Source organism: Xenopus tropicalis, chromosome 8, assembly GCF_000004195.4.
Source record: "Xenopus tropicalis strain Nigerian chromosome 8, UCB_Xtro_10.0, whole genome shotgun sequence".
Taxonomy (NCBI): domain Eukaryota; kingdom Metazoa; phylum Chordata; class Amphibia; order Anura; family Pipidae; genus Xenopus; species Xenopus tropicalis.
This window is the reverse complement of record NC_030684.2, coordinates 77,531,921-77,551,200: the sequence shown is the minus strand read 5'-3', so window position 1 is coordinate 77,551,200 and position 19,280 is coordinate 77,531,921. Positions and strand designations below refer to the sequence as shown.

The following is a 19,280-nucleotide window of genomic DNA, read 5'->3' as shown; positions in this document are numbered from 1 at the left end:
TACATTTTTGCCTATATAAATTGTGCTTAGTGATGTCACTTGTTTTTAATGACTAACTATAACATGCATAATATAATGATAGTGTACCCAATGTTGTAAAATGAAAGGATATTTGAAGTCTTTCCAGGATTTGTATAAAACCACTTTGCCTCTGGCTTTGTTCCTTTATATGTTGTGAACTCCTTCATGATAGCAGTATTTTTACAATAGGAGGTACATTATTCTACATGGGAGACAAATGAGAGAATAGTACAGTAAAGCAGTAATATTGTTATCCCATTTTATTTTGCCCTGTGGCAGTCTTCCAAGTGGATCTCTGTGGAGCTAAAATGAAGAGGAGTAAATATGCCACCTTTTTCACTAAAGCTGGTTTCAGTACCAGGAAAGACAAGGCTGTGTTCTTAATTTTTAAAAAAAAAAATTTTGTGGTGGGGGGGGGGGAGTTTTGGGGTGTTTGGGGGTGTTTGTGTTTTCTTCTATTGTCATCCTACTGCTAGACCCAAATTAAACCTGACATAGCCACTTACTCGCTTTGGACTCCACAAATAGGTCATCTCTAAGTGAGCTGATCTGGCTGGATGGGTGTCATAACTAATTATCTCTCTGAGGGATCATTTCCCCCCCCCCCCCCCCACCCTTTTCATTGTGGCTATTGAAATGCTGAGTTTTTACAGAGTATGTTCAAACATCACATAGCGCAACTCCTTTTTTTTCTTGTTTTGTTTAAATAACATCTTTTATTCTGGGACCTGTCTCTACATGCTTTCCAGTTCAACCCATTTTCTATATAGCGATATACCATAGATGAAAAGCTCTGGTGGTTCAAATGTGTCGTTAGAATGAGTTCACAATGTAGTTTTGTATCGCTAACACATTAACTGTTTAAACAAACGTAATCTTTCTTTGCCATTGGTAACATATTTGTACTGCAAACTCAGCACAGCAGGCTGTATAATTAGTTCTATAAAACAATGATGTTTTTTTTATATTTGACTAGAATTTTAATCATCATTGAGCATGCCAAATTGACCAGTTAGTATTTTCTTATTATTATTTATAAAACTTCATATTTGTCCTTACTATTATCAAACTTATCTGTCATTTCAAGCTGGTACTAAATTTATTAACAGCATATATTCCTCATGTCAACAAAAAGATAGATGACGTACATTATCAGTTGGCCAGTTTATAGTTTACTTGTTATTCTGCATTTCAATAATGTCTTCTTCAATTTAAAGATTAAACTGTATTCATGAATTATTTATTGTGTTACACAATCAAGAATAGTGTTTATTTCCCCAGGGAGTCTGGTCTAATCTACTTATACCTAATGAAAGTGACCAGATTCCTTGATCTACATATCCCATGATAAAGGACTGCTGGGCACCTAGATATATGTTAAGAAATTCTAACAGTACATCTTACTACAAGACATCAAACAATCATCATGTGGCTTCATACACACAAAGCTTATACATGCATTTGTAGATTTTAATGCAGTCATATTTATGACTACATATAGATTCATAAATGTGCACAACAGTGCATTTTTATCATTTCAGTTTCCCATAGCCTCTGTATTGTTTATAACATGAATTATTTGCTAGAATAGCATACATTTAGAATTCAGAGAACTGAAAACACTCCAATAAAGTTTTGAGTATACCTCAATTTACTTTGCATTGTGCAATTTGTATTTGTTTAAAATGCTTGCAAAAAGGAGCATACATACAATAGTAAGACTTCCTACAATATTCATATTTTATTGCACAAACGGAAAAATGTATGGTGAAAAAAACACTTGATCACAAAATTACTAATTGGCACCATCAAAGCATAAGGGGAGAGTCCCCCTCCCCCCCTGGGTTTTTAGAAAAAATAATACAGACAATAATACAGGACACCTTCCAAAGAATTGTGCAGATATGTGCAATCACAGACTTCTACTGGAACATTGAAGAACACAAAGGTTTCAAAGACTACTCTCTCCTATCAATGTGCAGCTTATTGGTGTGAGTGCTGGCCTATCATATGTACTGCATTGTGAGCAGCCTGTGGCTCCTATTTGGTTTGGGCCAAGCACTGACCAAGTAACTTTTGTTGTTGTTGTTGTTGTTTTTTTTTATGCCTAAATGAATATTTGTGTGTCAGATAAATAGAGTATCAGTTTAAATTTAAAAACGGATCAAAATCGATGCATTACCTGCAAACAGGAATGTACTGTGATGAAACCAAAGTTTAGTAATCAAAATATTGTACCGTTATAAAATATTTAAATACCAAAATATATTTTAGACAGCAGCATATATAAAATGCCCTAAATATTTAATTTATATAACAACAGTACATTAAAGGTAAACCATACCCCTGAACAATGGGGGTCTCTTTAAACATTTCTTGCACGAAACCGCCCATACACTGCACCATTAATATATATATATATATATATATATATATATATATATATATATATATATATATATATATATATATATATATATGGGCAGCCTGCTGACTTGTACAATTCATGTCAATGTAACACATATAGGTTACATCAGACTGAATAGACAGAACTTCCTTACTTTTGCACTTGTTCGCACAGTTAGCTGCATTATCTCAGAGTAAACACACATCATCACAAAATGGTGGCTCAAGGGAAAAGATGTAAACAATATTTACTTTTGGTTAAGGATTAATTCTGAATGTACAGTTTTATGCAGACACGAGTGACTCTTTCATCAGTGAAGTTCATACATGGGTGATACACTTGTGCTCCAAAATCCAGTGTGTTTATTTTGCTTGGGTCGTCTTGTGTATGTATAAATGTTATTTCAAATATGACTTACTTAAAGCGTGTAGAATGCAACTGGTGACCAAACCTAAATCCCCTAATGTATCTTGAAATACTTTTTCCAGTATTGGAGTGCTCAGTTTTGACTTTCATTTAAAAAATAAACCTCTGTATTTTGCACTAAGGCACCATTTTATCTCCAGCATATTAAAAGCCCCATGCAATGGAAATTAAATAGAAGTGATACATTTTAATGAACCTTTCCATGCAGGACCAAAGTGAGCGTGTTTGTAAAAATAAATGTACAAATGTTCCCTTTCCACATTTTATAGGTAAGCAGCACATAAGTGTACTAAAATGCTGGAGCTGCCATGTCTCATTAGTCATGAGAGGTATTTCAGTATAATGGGCTTAATACTTGATGACCTATATTTTCAAAAGCCAGATTATATTAAAATGGTGGACATAATGTGGAATCTTGTAAAGCCCTTGGGCAAGCTGGTGTTATACGTATCTATTGGGGGGCTGATTAAGGCCCAGGCCTCCAGTTGAAGATAGCTGGATTAAATAAATACAGTGTAAGCTTTCTCATCTGCGCTAACCTTCATATTTCCTATATGGTAATTAGAAGATTTAATCTTTGGTGAAACGATCTCTCTCGTTTGGGGGGTGCTGTTATTGTGTGTGTTTGTATAAAACAGATGTTTGTGTCTATGGGGAAAATCTAAAGACAAAAAGCAGCTTTCATTACTTTACCCCCCGTTTGCTTTAAAAAGCAGGAAGCATGTCTGATTTCCTTAGTCTTTAAAGGAGAACTAAACCCTACCCCATTACCAGCCTCCCCTCCTCCTCATCCACTGCCCCCCCAAAGGAGGGTCTAGGGTTTAATTCTCCTTTTAATACACACTCTCAGACATCAGTTTCTTATACTTTGTATAATGATACATTAACTTGGTTAGTCTTCTCACAGCAAAGTTGCAGCCATTGTAATACTGTTACATTTTTATAAGAAAGATATATAGGTAATCCTAAGGGTGGAGCTAGATGCGTATAACCAAGGCTACACATATGCTGGTTGCTGTCAGTATGGTAGAGATCCGGTATGTTTATTTTCCCTTTTACTTAATGCCAATGTACAGAAATATAGTTGTATATGAATCCCTGTAAACACAAAATATTTGTACAAGCGTTTTTCTTTCTTCCGTAGCTGCATGTGACCATATCAGTAGGGATTGGCAATAAAACACTGTGTAGCAGTACTTTGGTGTGCTGTTCCTTTTCAGCCATCTTGCAGAATCTTAGACCTGCAACTTTAAGGGGGTGGCAAACATTGCAGGGCCACAGAAAGTTTCCCACCATTCTACAAGGAAACTGGGGGGGCATTGTAAAAATGTTGTATAAAAATATTGTTTGTGTGCCGACTTATTCACAGACAAATTTTCGGGCAATTTTCCGCCTCAACCATCAATTTTCAAATATGTTGTTAAAAAGTGGCTATGGCTATTGTATACAACCATTTTGAGAATTGGTTGTACCCACTATTTTTGCAGACTTTTTTTGCACCAAAAATGTTGATAGGTTAATTTGACTCAAGACTGTATAAAGAAATGTTTTTGGCAAACAACATTTTCCCAGCACAATAATGGCAATTTTGTACTGTGTACATTTTTAAAATTTGGCGGCATTACGGCATTTCCATATACAGTGGTGTGAAAAACTATTTGCCCCCTTCCTGATTTCTTATTCTTTTGCATGTTTGTCACACTTAAATGTTTCTGCTCATCAAAAACCGTTAACTATTAGTCAAAGATAACAACATAATTGAACACAAAATGCAGTTTTTAAATGAAGGTTTACGTTATTAAGGGAGGAAAAAAACTCCAAATCTACATGGCCCTGTGTGGAAAAAGTGATTGCCCCCCTTGTTAAAAAAATAACTTAACTGTGGTTTATCACACCTGAGTTCAATTTCTGTAGTCACCCCCAGGCCTGATTACTGCCACACCTGTTTCAATCAAGAAATCACTTAAATAGGAGCTACCTGACACAGAGAAGTAGACCAAAAGCACCTCAAAAGCTAGACATCATGCCAAGATCCAAAGAAATTCAGGAACAAATGAGAACAAAAGTAATTGAGATCTATCAGTCTGGTAAAGGTTATAAAGCCATTTCTAAAGCTTTGGGACTCCAGCGAACCACAGTGAGAGCCATTATCCACAAATGGCAAAAACATGGAACAGTGGTGAACCTTCCCAGGAGTGGCCGGCCGACCAAAATTACCCCAAGAGCGCAGAGACAACTCATCCGAGTGGCCACAAAAGACCCCAGGACAACATCTAAAGAACTGCAGGCCTCACTTGCCTCAATTAAGGTCAATGTTCACGACTCCACCATAAGAAAGAGACTGGGCAAAAACGGCCTGCATGGCAGATTTCCAAGGCGCAAACCACTTTTAAGCAAAAAGAACATTATGGCTCGTCTCAATTTTTCTAAAAAAAACATCTCAATGATTGCCAAGACTTTTGGGAAAATACCTTGTGGACCGACGAGACAAAAGTTGAACTTTTTGGAAGGTGCGTGTCCCGTTACATCTGGCGTAAAAGTAACACAGCATTTGAGAAAAAGAACATCATACCAACAGTAAAATATGGTGGTGGTAGTGTGATGGTCTGGGGTTGTTTTGCTGCTTCAGGACCTGGAAGGCTTGCTGTGATAGATGGAACCATGAATTCTACTGTCTACCAAAAAATCCTGAAGGAGAATGTCTGGCCATCTGTTCGTCAACTCAAGCTGAAGCGATCTTGGGTGCTGCAGCAGGACAATGACCCAAAACACACCAGCAAATCCACCTCTGAATGGCTGAAGAAAAACAAAATGAAGACTTTGGAGTGGTCTAGTCAAAGTCCTGACCTGAATCCTATTGAGATGTTGTGGCATGACCTTAAAAAGGCGGTTCATGCTAGAAAACCCTCAAATAAAGCTGAATTACAACAATTCTGCAAAGATGAGTGGGCCAAAATTCCTCCAGAGCGCTGTAAAAGACTCGTTGCAAGTTATCGCAAACGCTTGATTGCAGTTATTGCTGCTAAGGGTGGCCCAACCAGTTATTAGGTTCAGGGGGCAATTACTTTTTCACACAGGGCCATGTAGGTTTGGATTTTTTTTCTCCCTAAATAATAAAAACCCTCATTTAAAAACTGCATTTTGTGTTTACTTGTGTTATCTTTGACTAATAGTTAAATGTGTTTGATGATCAGAAACATTTTGTGTGACAAACATGCAAAAGAAAAAGAAATCAGGAAGGGGGCAAATAGTTTTTCACACCACTGTAACTATAACATACCTTGTGTGAACATGTTGTTCTTATGACAGTTTTACAACTTGGCGACCAACACTTTGAGCACTATGTACTTACCAACACTTTTGTAAATTTCTTCAAAGAGGCCCTCAGGTAGACTGTATTTAGGACCTGTAGGAAAGGAGTGATGCTATTGTTAACAGAAATACAGGCAGGTATGTGCACTTGCAGAGGGAGCCATCTTATAAATATGTATTTGGTCTTCTTGCAGAGTAGGCTTTACTTTTTGGAGGGTGATATTTGAATAAAATGCAATACTACATAATGAGCTTTGTGCTCTCTGTTCTTTCATTTATTTTATTTAGTTTTTCAAGTAAATGTAAACCAGTATATTTCCCCTATTTGCCCATTTACTTATTGAAACGAAGTATCCTAATGGCAGCCCATTATAGATGCACAGTAAGGATAAATATGCCAACAGGGATGAGAATTATGATTTTATTTTGTTTGTATCATGTTAACACAAGACCCTGTTTGACTACAACCGATGCAGAACCTCTGAAGTGAATTTCTTCCGTTTGGGTGTGTTGGCATTCTCTGTGGACTGGATGGAACCCAACCCCTTTCATGAATGAACAGAGGCATTTAGAACACGAGAACCCTGCACTAATGTTTTGTACAGCTGTGTGGTCTGACAGCATGCCTTGTGGTTGGATCAAAATTCTGCCTTTAGTAATACTGATCTTTAAAGGGAAAGCATCAGCAAAAATCAAATCTGAAAGGTTAAACTGCATATTCTTTGTTTTAGCTGTCTTTGTGTTCTGCCGCACACTGGCCATATCCAGCATGCCCTAAAGCACAGGTCATCACTGTCTTTGATATATATAGAAAGCCACTTCTGGGGAAAATTAGCTGGAAACCTTTTTTTTTTTTTTCTTTTTTCCTTTCCTTTACAAAAAAAGACAGACCCAGCCAAAATGAGTGGTGTAAAAAGAGACCACTATTATAAAGGTTTGTTTCATTTCATAATATGATTCCATATCATTACATGCTCTGCACATTACATTATTTTTTTAACACTTTAAAGATGTAACTTTTTAAGTGACTGAATCAAAGACTGTTGCACTGAAAGGGTTAAATAACTGCATGGAAAAACACTTCTTGTGACTAAATTGAGGGTGTGGTTTACTAAGTACAGCCATGCAGGTGTGTCAGACAGAGAAACCTTGGTAGTTATGAGTCAGGGATCGTAATCACTATAATGTGGTGACTTTATTGGTACTGATAAAGAAAGAAGACTATTATGGATGAGTTGTGCAGTTCTATGTGACAAGGGTGATTTTAAAACATACTACAAGTCCCCTTTAATAAAAGTAACTATGTATTATTAAGAAAAAAAAAGATTTATTTCTGAAGTGATTGCGAAGCATTGGAACGGCAGCTGTTTGGGTGTCAGGTATAGCAGATCATCAGCTGGCCATCCAGAGGTTTAATCTTACATGGAAAAGGGAAGATGCAAATGAATGCAAGCTGGGTCTCGATGTTTCTGTAAGTAAAATTAAACATTCATGCAATAAGAAAACTGGACAAAGGGGCAGATAGCTTTGGATAAGGAAAGTAGGGTTGGATTCAAAGTGCAGGGGCGATAGACTTTCTGTAATACCTTCCAGAGCGTTCCTCCATTAAGATCTACTGTTTGCATTATAGGTACAGGAGTTGTTTTCTATAAAATCCTGGGGAAAATGCTTTTTGTTTATTTGTAAAGGGGTGATTGCATTTTTTCTTATTTCCTGTGCTCTACTGGCCCACTTTTCTTTGGTTCCCTGCTGTCACTGCCAGTGGCACAGAGTTTCTGGAAACTGAATTTTGCCAAATGTAGTCTGGCTTGCTTACTTCTACCTGTGGTCCAATTGTACTCCATTAGAAAGCTTTATTTTTTTATGACACAAAAATAGCTTGCTATCAGAGTTCTTACAACATTTTTGCCTACCCGCTTTAGCTTAGTGCTCTCCTTTAACAAGTTAGGAAGAAGTTAACCGTGTGGGCGATTCCCTTTGTCCTTGGAGGAGTGCAGTCTAATATTACATATCCCTCCCATTAAAACGTTTGCTGCACAGATCACAGCCAGTTATAAAAGTTCCCCTTTGATTTAAAGGGAGCAGCTGGCTTTAAAGGTTGAAAGCCAGCTGCGGGAGAGAAGGGATAGACTTGTATTCCTTTTGATAGTCTGTGACATGGGGAGGGGAAGAGGAGTGAGTGCACCTGTGAAGCAGGAGGGGGGCAGTGGCATTTGATGCAAAAATAAAATGAATTCTCTCTTGCAACAAGCTTGTAATGTAGCAGCATGTTGTATATGGCCAGTCCTCTAAGAGACTTGATTTTCCTAGCAGCTGTTAAATTACTGGTTAATCTTCTGCTGTCTATTAATTTCGGTTTTCTAACTGCAATTCTTGCCTTATTACCTTAAACATTATATATAACTATTGCACAGATCTATTAACCTGTTAATAGTGTCACATTTATTTTTTACAAAAACGTAATGGTTGGACCACAGATCTGTCAGTTTGTAAACTGTAGCCTATATTTATGGGGATTTACACAGTTGAATAATTGGAAACGGTCATGGAATATATTTTTAGCACCGCTAGTGGCAAAATCAACAAACGTATGTATTGGAAAAAGTGCCAAAAATGTAGGTCAGACAAAAGTGTGTATACGTTCTGTTTTGGCATTAAGAAATATACTACAGAAAATTATCAATTCAATTAAAAGTTTCACGTGCTAATCATACTATTAAATATGAAAGCATAGAACTTCACAACAATGACAAACATTGTAATAAATGTTTTTTCTAGTATTTTGGTCACATTTCAATTTTATTTAAAATCTTAAATGTATTTTCTTATTGATATGTAAATTTTGGAATTTTAGTTTAAGCCTTTGCTTCATAGTGTCGTCTGGCCTAAACTCTGTTCTCTCCTCCCATATCTTTTCTGGAGTATGATCATCCATTCCACATGGGCCAGCAGGGTGTTGGTTAAAGTTGGTTATGTCTAAAATCTTTAGCTAGTGTTAAGCTGGCCATACACGATGATATCGTATGAAACCTCGTTTTGTACGATATCATCGGTGCGTGTATGGCGGAACGACGAGACGACAGATATCACAAAGGCTGCTGATATCGGTTGTCTTGTGATTAGCCAGGTTACAAGATTTTGATTGGGCGCCATTGAAAGAACATCTTTGCCTTAACAATCTTGCAATGTTGAAGTTATCATTCAGAAATAGGTAGGGAGCCTCAGCTGTAATATTGTGTGGAGTATTACTTTAAATTCTGTTAAAAACATTTCTAATATGTTAATATTGCAGTTTCCTAATTGCAGTGATTACTTTGACTTTAGGGATGAAATGAAATGGCATTATTAGAAACCTCTAAAACTGATAAGCTACAGTAGTACAGTCTTAAAGGGGACCTGTTACCCTAGTAAATAATTACAAATCCTTTTCTATCATGTTGGTTGCAAAATAAATTTCACTTACACTATATAAATTATTTCAGTTTTGTTCCTTTCAGTTTCAAAAATCACCATAACAGCAAATATTATACGGCTTTTTATGTGTGGCTGACAGGTCCCCTTTAATGTTTGTGTTTCTCTGTGCATACATATTTTTACCTGTTTCTTTACATCTGTTTCTGTACAGAGCTGCGGCATGCTGGGAATTCTACAGTCACTGATTGGCAGAAGAGAAGTCTCCAGATTTAGGTAGGATGAGAATTTCTAAACATTTATTGGTAAAAGATCAGATATTATGAAATTTTTTTTCCTGTATTGAATTACACTGCTATAATGCTATTGTTATATTATAAATAAATCATTACAATTATCTCTTGTTTAAAGCAGGTAGAGCTGGACAACAATTGCCTGTGAAAAAATCCTGCTGGAATCAACTTCTGTTTTCCTGTTTAATAAGGACCAGAGAACTGAGCCAATATTAACTATAATCAAGTCTTAATTTTCATCTTGGGAATCTTAATACCGCTTCTAATTTGTCAAAAATGGTTGATTGTTGTAGGTTGAGAAAAAGCTGTGAAACGCTTTTTTCCTTTGTGGATGTTTACATCTGTATTGGAGCATGACAAGTTTCAGATCTTACCAGAATGATGGTGTGGAGGCCGGGGGAGTGTCAATGAAAGGGAATGATTTACGAGCTGTGGAATATTACCCTCATGGATACTGGATGCAAAGCAGCAATGGTGTCCAGCTTCCTTCCTCTGGGGATGCTTCAAGGACTAATGCCATCACCCCAGCAATGCCAAAGATGGGGGTCCGTGCCCGGATTGCAGATTGGCCTCCAAAGAAAGAAGCTGTAAGAGAGACTTTAACTCCAAGCCATTCACAGGATATGGAAGGACTGAATGAAGGGTTTCAAAATGGACAGAATTTTCAAAGTACTCGGGGTTCCCCCGCATTTAGGGGCATTCATAGGTTATCTAGAAAAAGATCAAACGATGTTGAGTTTCAGGATGGTTGGCCAAGGTCTCCTGGAAGACTGTTTCTTCCACTTCGAAACAGAAGCAACAGTGAAATCACCCTTAGTGAGTGCGATATGGATGAGGCAGTAGAATCGAGAGGTACAAAGTTCACTAATGGCATGCCTCTTTTTAGAGAATATGGTAGCACTTCATCAATCAATGTACAAGGTATCTCAGAACAGAGTTTTTTTGATATGCTAAAAGACTTCAAAAATGAAAAACCTGGCCAGAGTGGTAAGTCACCAGACCAAGGAAATAGTCTGCTCAGAGAGGACTCCAGTATGGCTTCTAGTCTACATCTGGTAGGGAGCTCTATAACAGACCTGAGGAATGGTCAGTTTCAGAAAGATGATCCTGGCCTTAAAGACAAAGAAAAGTTGCGCAAAAAGAACACCAAGGGAGATTCTAGTGATTCATCATTATTTCGAAAGCTACGAAACAATAAGAATGAAAGTGAACCAGGCAGATCTTTTAATGAGCAGGATGAAAGCATCAAGCCCTGGTTATGCCCAAAAACATTTGCACATTATGATGTACAGAGCATGCTTTTTAATCTCAATGAAATTGCAGCTAACAGAACCTATGTTGCCCAAAGGCGTAACACTACAACAGGGGCTTCTGCTGCATCTGCTGTGTCGTTGGCGGTGTCAAGGGCATATGGTCTAGGAAATATTGACCCAAGTTTCACCAGTACAGAAGACCTAAACTTTAAGGAGAACCTTGAACAGGACATGGGAGACAACAATAGCAATGAACTACTCCTTAACTGCCCTCATTTTAGAAATGAGACAGGTGGATTAAGTGAACGTAATGTGAGTTTCTCTAAAGCATCTCTTGGTACCCCTTGTGGCAGTGAGGGAGGATTCCTGGAGCCCTCATTAACCATGTACTGTACAAATGCTAGTATCTCTGTGCTGGAAGTGCCCAAGGAAAAGCAGAAAAGCCAAGGACGATTAAAACATTATAGCATTGAACATGTAGATTTAGGAGCACAATATTATCAGGAGTATTTTCATGGCAAAGGTAAGTACAATTCTGGTTTCTTAAATAACAATTCAGACTGAAGAACTATATAGTTAAAGTTGCTAATATACAATTTGATGCTAACTTCTGAATATCCTGTATGAGAATATTATGTTAAAAGCATTAATTGGAAAATGCACTTTGATTTTTCAATGATTCTATATGTTAACAATTGAAGGCAGTATATCTTTTAGCAATTTTTGAATCCAGTTTCTCCCAAATACCCTCCCCATTCAATCACTTCCACTTCTAGATGTTTAGCAGAACCCTATCCCTCTGGCTGCTTTTTTATTCGCATCTCCAGGGGATGGCAGTGAGTGACAAGCAGAACTCTTCAATAGCAGCAAATACCATGCTCATGTCCCTCTTCTCTCAGCCCAACAAAAAAGTCCTACCCCATGCCTGTCTGGTCCCTGCTGATCAAACTATGTCACATTGCCCCTGTTCCTGGTGACCCTCTCTGTGTCACTGAACTACAACTGCTTGCACTAAAAGTCAATTGTTCTGTGACAGCTGGAGGGAAACCGTTAGATTGTACAACCTGTTAAAAAGGCTAATGGCACCTGGAGAGAGATTTGTCACCCTTGGTTAAATCTGGGCTATCACAGGCAACAAATCTCACCAAAAATCTTTCTCACTGGCAATAAAATAAATTGCTGGTGGGAAAGCATAGTCAGCGCTTAGTTTTCACAAGGAAAATTGGGTGTTTTCAGAAATGCGTATGCCTATGCTTTCCTACTAGCAATTTACTTTAGAAAGGCTGTGCAAACTGCAAATTACTTTCAATATAACTAATTAGCCAATAAGGGTTGGAGTCACCAAATGTCAAATGTAATAGCCAGAATACTTCTTTCTTTGTATCTCTTTGACATGTTAGTCAGCGACTTGAAGGGGGCCACATGGGACATAACTGTTTGTTGATTATTCAGGTTTAAAAATCCTGTTAGGGTGAGGAGCGCATCAGTTTGCTGATGGGGTCCTCACCCCAATGGTCTTTATGTTGTCTACGCGATTCGCTAGTTTGACCCAAGGACCAAACGATCGGCTTAATCCAATATTGCCCGCCTCAGGATGGGAAAGATCCACCAAGGATAGGGAAAGATCCACCAAATGAGTGGATATTTTAGTGTATGGCCTGCTTTTGCTTGCTGTTTTTATCCTGACCAATGAAATCAGTGGGTACTTTAATTTACAGAAACACTTTTTGTTCTAAAGGTTTAATGTTTCTTCATGGAATTAGGATAAAAACATTTTGTATTGGAGAGTATATTTTCTTGTTCACAGAGACTCTGTTACCTCATATTTTATGCCTGAGGTTCAATGTATCTTTATGATACAATGTAGGAAAATACTGAACCTTGTTGGACCATCCTGTTCTAAAGTAAACATTTGGCGTTTTAGTTTGAACTTTCCAGATTATCAATTGTTATGTATCCAAATGTTTTGATAGGCTTTGCTCAGATTGTTTTTCAAAATGTCATATTTATTATGATCATACTCCGTGGAGGTGGTAATTGTAGATTTCTGAATCCTTTAACACTAAAGAAAACAAGTTGCACAGAAATAGATAAGAGGAAAATGATTGCAGAATTCTGTAGCTGTCCAAGAATGTTGGTTACTTTGGACAATTTGGACTAACCAAAATTCCCCAAAATACCTGACGTTTAAACAAATATACTAAAAAAAAAAGTCCTTAAGGATACTTTTGTACCGAGTCTCCAAAACTCTAGTCTTTAACCCTATTATTTTATTTCAAATGTAGTTTAATTTTCAGTAAGGAAGGCATTACTGTGCACTGTTCTGATTAACCAGTCAACCATGTTTATTTGACTAATGTATTTTAAGGAGAACTAAAGCCTAACTAATGAAGTAGGGCAATTGCAAGGCAACTGCAGCCTTTTAGCATTGAAGATCTATGTCTCCAAAGATTCCCCAGTTGCTCCACATCTTCTTTTCTGCTGGTTCACTGCACATGCTCTGTGCTGCTGTTTCCTACCTGAGCACAATATACTTTATATATAGAATATTATCACAATATAAGGGTGACTTGTAATTACTACATGGCAGCTCTGAATCCAGTGCAATTAGCATCAGAATTTAATAATCAACCCTGTAACATCAACATATATGACAGTTAAACCTCATTTTCTGCCATATTTATTTTAGGGCTTAGTTCTCCTTTAAAGTAAAATGTAATATAAGCAATACTGTGCTTTCTTTTCCAGAGCACTGTAACTACTTTGGTGTGGATGATAAGCTAGGTCCTGTTGCTGTCAGCCTAAAAAGGGAGAAACTGGAAGACAGTAAGGAATTTGGACTACAGTACCATTACCGGATCATCTTCAGGACCAGTGAGGTTAGCAGGATAGGATTTTGGAAACAAGAAAATCCTCTAAGAGCTTACGTTTTAAATGTGTCTATTTCAGTTTCCACCAAAGAGTGCTTCACAGGGGAATAACGATACAGGCACACTTTTGTGGGTTCTATCTGTACAGCTTCTGATTAATGCTGCTGTTATACTTTGGCTCTATATAATTGCCGTTTCTGACTGACCACACCCTCAGTGACATAATACCAACCTCACCCTCTGTATCACCAGCAGTAGGCAATCTTTGTTGGATTTCAAGCGAATCTGGAAGCTAGTGCCACCTAGTAAAGTGTGGAACTGTAACACTTGTAAAACCTTCATAAAATCTAGGGGGAACAGAGTAAATATAATTTGCCTTTAAAGGGAAAGCTCACCCTTAAGTTACTTTTACTGTGTTATAGATGGACTTGTTTTAAACAACTTTTTTAATTATTAGTCCTGCTCTGTTAACAGCCAACAACTAAAAAAGTTTTTTGGTCATTGGGGCCACTCACCTTCAGCCTTTTTTAGCAGTTCTGTTTAACAAAGACGATGTTCATTTTAGTAAGTGCGGGGAATTTACAGTGCAGCGTGTTGATAACTCGTACAGAAGAAACTCTGTTTGGAGGGGCCAGGAATCAAAACAATGCTGTGTTTGTGTGACACTGAGTGCATATACAAACTCTTAGGATTTCTACATTCTTAGCACTTAGAGCAAAGCAAACATTTCCTCTAGGATTCTGTGTAAGCTAAAATTGAGCAGTATAAATTAAAAAAAAATAAAAATCTTGAAGTTCATGTTATTGAAATTACTGTTTTGATAAGGCTGGGATAAGTTACTCTTGACCATACTCACTTTCCTGTTCATAAGGGCACAGTAAAAACAATCACCAGTCCACTGAAAAGCCCTTTGTCCAGAACTCTAGTCTTTAACCCATGAAAACTAGCAGGCTTCACCTGGGGAAAGGAATGGTGTTTGTTATTCAGAGGGCTTCTCAGTTGACAGATGAAATTTTGACTGCTTCTAAGGACAGGAAACCACTTTACTTTCGGTTTCAGATTTTGCCCTGTTTCATGCAAGAAATAACAAATATTATATATCTTATAATATTATATAACAGGAACACATTTGCCAGTGCCCATCAGCACACAGGAAAGAAGCACTGGCAGTCTATTTAATCTAAATAGACCATCTAAGGCTTATAGGTTTGCCAAGATTGTTGGGCAGTATGGTCAATATTCTCCAAACTGCCTGACTATGGGCATCTTTGACCAATTTTACATTGTGTAATACTTGATCGGTTTCCAGTTGCACTTGCACCCATATTGATAATTGTGGAAATGTGGTGCCCATCTTCTAAATGTATTTTTGATTGGGGAGTTAATCCCATTTCTTATGCCAGTGAAACCACCACAATCAACATTTTTGTCTGTTTCTATTAATCAATTTATATAACTATTGGGGTATATGTTCAAAGTTGAAGTAAATTATGTTGTCTGCTGTTCTTAAAATGCAAGCATCAAGACATCCAAGAAACCTTAATGCTGTAGGTGTATATATCTTTGGTCTTCTTTCTTACTCAGCTGGTCACTCTGAGGGGTATGATCCAGGAGGATGCAGTGCCATCAGTAGCCAAACATGGAACTGTGAGGGGGCTACCACTGAAAGATGTTCTGGAGGCTGTAATTCTTGAACTTAACACCCAGTGCCTGCGGCTGGCAATGAATTCATCTAAAGTCACTGAGCAACTCCTGAAACTGGATGAACAGGGGGTAAGAAACATGCTTGGATGCCAAGGGGAAAAAGGCACAAAAGTGGACTGTGAGGAAAAGAAACATGTAGGACATGGAAACAATAAAGGCAGCCGAGTTTATAGTTAAATGGCAGCTTTTATGATTATAAAGGAATTGTCAGGTAAATCAAATCCAAAACCAAGAAGAGATGAAGGATGATAGGTTTGCCTTTGCTTGTGTGACTGCAGGGCTGTTATTCTCTATCCCCCTCCTACTGTGCTTCTGGAAAGGACTGTTAGAACACACCCACCCCTCTTTTGAAACACTGACAGGGACCAGGGAGAATCTATAGGAAGCTCGAATGAAGTGATTATTAAAGGAGAAGGAAAGGCTAATAAAGGGTTAATCTCAAGCTGCAGGCATACCTTCAGTTCTCTCAAAAGTGCCCTTAAGTCTCCCCATATTTCACCTGTTCAGATGATCAGAAGCCAAACAAACGCTGAGCTGTGTAAAGAATGTTCCCATAATGCCTCGCTCCAGCACCAAGAGCAAGACTGGTGTGCATGCTCAGTTTGTAAGACTTTGAGGAAGCTTCCTGCTGATTGGCTCAGATCCACATTCCTAAGGGGGCTGAGTGAGTTTTTAGTTATCTTGAGGGAGGGGGGAGCAGGAGAGGAGAGAACTGCGTGTCTCTGGCTGAGGAAAACCGACACAACTAATCTTTTTTAAGAGAAGTCAGTGCAGCGTTTCTGTGAGTGCTTATAGCCATAATTTACATAGACCTTTCTGATAAAGCTTACTTAGTTTTACCTTTCTTTCTCCTTTAATAATATTAGTTTTTGGCGCAAAGAAAAACAAGGACCATATGTTATTCATTATTGCCTACAACACTGGAGGGGTTTTTACTTTTGCTATATGTCCCCTTTAGATATACCCTTGTGAAAGCTCTGTATTATGCCTATGCAGAGTAAAGTTCTTATCTTTGTCAAACTTGTACTTTATATAACAAATGGAAAATTCTGCAGCATTTTAATTGAAAAAATATAAAATGAGGAGACAGCTGAAGTTGGTGGGTACGACTGTCATTTAGTAGGTACTGGATGAGAGCACAGATTAGCTTTATATTTTATCAAACTTCTGCTGTTCTGTGTAATGCCCAACAAATGGTGTCTGTTTAAACAGTACATCCTAATGTTCGCAACAGCAGCATATTTCTTTTCCTGCCCTACTTTCCAGATGGACAGGTGTTAAATGACTTTAGTGCCGTGAGAGGTAATCTGATAGTAGTTCTTTGTGCAAGTTAACTGACAGTCAATGGAGGACCGAGAGGGGGTTTCTGTATTTAGCAGCAGCTCTGATTTTGTTGCAGTTTTAAGCATAAAGGTGTAAAATGTTTCTTTACTGATTAGGGCTTGAATTTAACTCTTCATATTGTTACTATTTAATATTTAATTGCTTAATGTAAGTATGCAGAATTGTATCGGTGCTAGTGATGAGCAAAGTTGTCCTTTTATCTGAATTTTTCTGAAATTTGCAAAATGGCAAAAATTTGGTGGGCACTTTTCTTTAATACTGCACAACTTTTTTTTTTTTGAGCTATGTTGTGATTGTTATATTCAATACTTTTTGTACATTTTTGATTGAGACTTAAAGTACATGTAAACCCCCTCACACAAAAATGTAATCAGTGAACAGCCTCTTTGGCAGCCGATCAGCAGAACATTGGGAAGGTAGTAAGATAGCAGCTCCCAGTAGATATCAGAATAGCACTCAATAGTAAGATATCCATGTCTGGCTTGGGATTCCTCCAGTTACATGGGAGTAGGAGAAACAATAGGTTACCTGAAAGCAGTTCTAATGTGTAGCTCTGGCTCCTTCTGAAAGCTCAGACTTGGGCACAATGCACTAAGATGGCTGCCTACACACCAATATTACAACTTTAAAAAAAATACATTTGTTGCTTCAAGAATAACATTTGAAATGGTGGAGTGGATTATTTGCTATATACACAGTGTAATTTAGAAATAAAAAGAATACCATAATATCATGACAGAATCCCTTTAAAGATGCCTGTGAATGGCTGGACTGTAAGTAGACTAAATAATCCTACTAATAGTGTAATTTAGAAATAATAAAATACATCATAAAAATGATAACATTTTAAATACCTGCTACTCTGGTTGTTTAAAGGTTAATAGTAAGGCTGCAGCATCCCCTAAATCAGTTTGGATTCCTTCTCTTCCTGTAACCTACTTGGACCCCTCCCTCAGGAATTTACTTTTGCTATTGGCTACTGAGCAGTCTCAGTTCTTTTCAACTCAGATTACTAAACACTCCCTCCAGTCTAGCAGCCTATGAAGACATGACATTTCTGGTTCCCATAGAAACTGGGTTCTACTTTCTGCTCCTACTTTTTTTTCTCCTACGCTCCTCTAATGAGCTCAGCTTAACCATTACAGTGCTCAATCCAAGCAGGACTTTTTATCAAAGTAAGTTCTCCATGTGTAAGCCTGCATTCTTCATTGCATGAACTTTACAGCGCACATGTGCTATTTGCACATGTAAATGTCACTGATGATGTCAGAGGGAAAATGGCTGCCGGGTTAAAGCTGCTATTTGTTTTCTGAAAATGTGATGCCGCTGGCAAAAGGAGGGGATATATGAAATAAAATTGATGCCATTTGTGTGGGGAAAATGTGCCCAACTATACATGTAGGAAAATGTTGTCTTTAGATGTCCTTTACTCTAAAGAATCACTGAGCATGACAAAGGAAGTTCACAGCATTAGGTCAGGATAATTTATAGATAGTAGTGGTGTTGTGGTTGGAATTTACATATATGTGAGTGCTCTGTCTTTTCTGTTCAGCTTTGCAGAAAACACAAAGTTGGAATACTGTATTGTAAGGCCGGTCAGAGCTCAGAAGAAGAGATGTACAACAATGAGTATGCAGGACCAGCGTTCGAAGAATTTATGTCTTTACTTGGAGAAAAAGTCTGCCTTAGAGGCTTCAGCAAGTATTCAGCCCAGCTGGACACTAAAAGTAAGTAGATTGGGTCAAATAACGCATTCAACAGTCCTTGCTTATTACTTGGATACAGTTTGCTGGGCTAACATGTACTAATCTCATACAACAGAGGTATGACACAGACATACTAACCAGATTTAGGCTGGCCTACCAGAGGAGAATTCTTATTAAACAATTCTTATTTTCTACATGGGTCAATATAAAAAGCTATGCTTATATATGGCACTTCTTTATCTAATTGCTTTGAGACTGGACCCTGGGTGCCTGTTTCTCTGGAGGGCTTTAGGAGACATATAACAACACCGGTATTAACTACTTTAACAAGTATTTAGTAAATGTGAAACTTTGCATAAGATGTTTGTTAACAAGATACACATAATAAGACCCTCTTTCATAAAAATACTAAAATTTACTGCGATGCTTAATGTAAGGTTTATGATCTTTTGAAGAATGTAAAATGGCAAATAGTAATTTAGTGGCAGAACCCTGACCGTATAGCAAAAAAAGTATACCCAAAAAGGTAATAG

General features: G+C 37.6%; 1 protein-coding gene across 5 annotated transcripts in view; it reads left to right on the top strand.

Moving 5' to 3' along the window:
• The window catches only part of sipa1l3 (signal induced proliferation associated 1 like 3), a 118,138-nt gene that overhangs the window by 51,623 nt on the left and 47,235 nt on the right, over window positions 1-19,280 (top strand). For 4 of the 5 annotated variants that reach the window (XM_004917029.4, XM_004917031.4, XM_004917030.4 and 1 more), the window contains exons 3-7: window positions 9,792-9,853; window positions 9,989-11,646; window positions 13,872-14,002; window positions 15,578-15,766; window positions 18,594-18,768. In XM_004917029.4, coding sequence (XP_004917086.1) covers window positions 10,224-11,646; window positions 13,872-14,002; window positions 15,578-15,766; window positions 18,594-18,768 — 1,918 coding nt within the window. In that variant the 5' untranslated portion in view covers window positions 9,792-9,853; window positions 9,989-10,223. The remainder of the gene's footprint in view (window positions 1-9,791; window positions 9,854-9,988; window positions 11,647-13,871; window positions 14,003-15,577; window positions 15,767-18,593; window positions 18,769-19,280) is intronic. The other variant, XM_002940607.5, reaches the window with a different exon arrangement.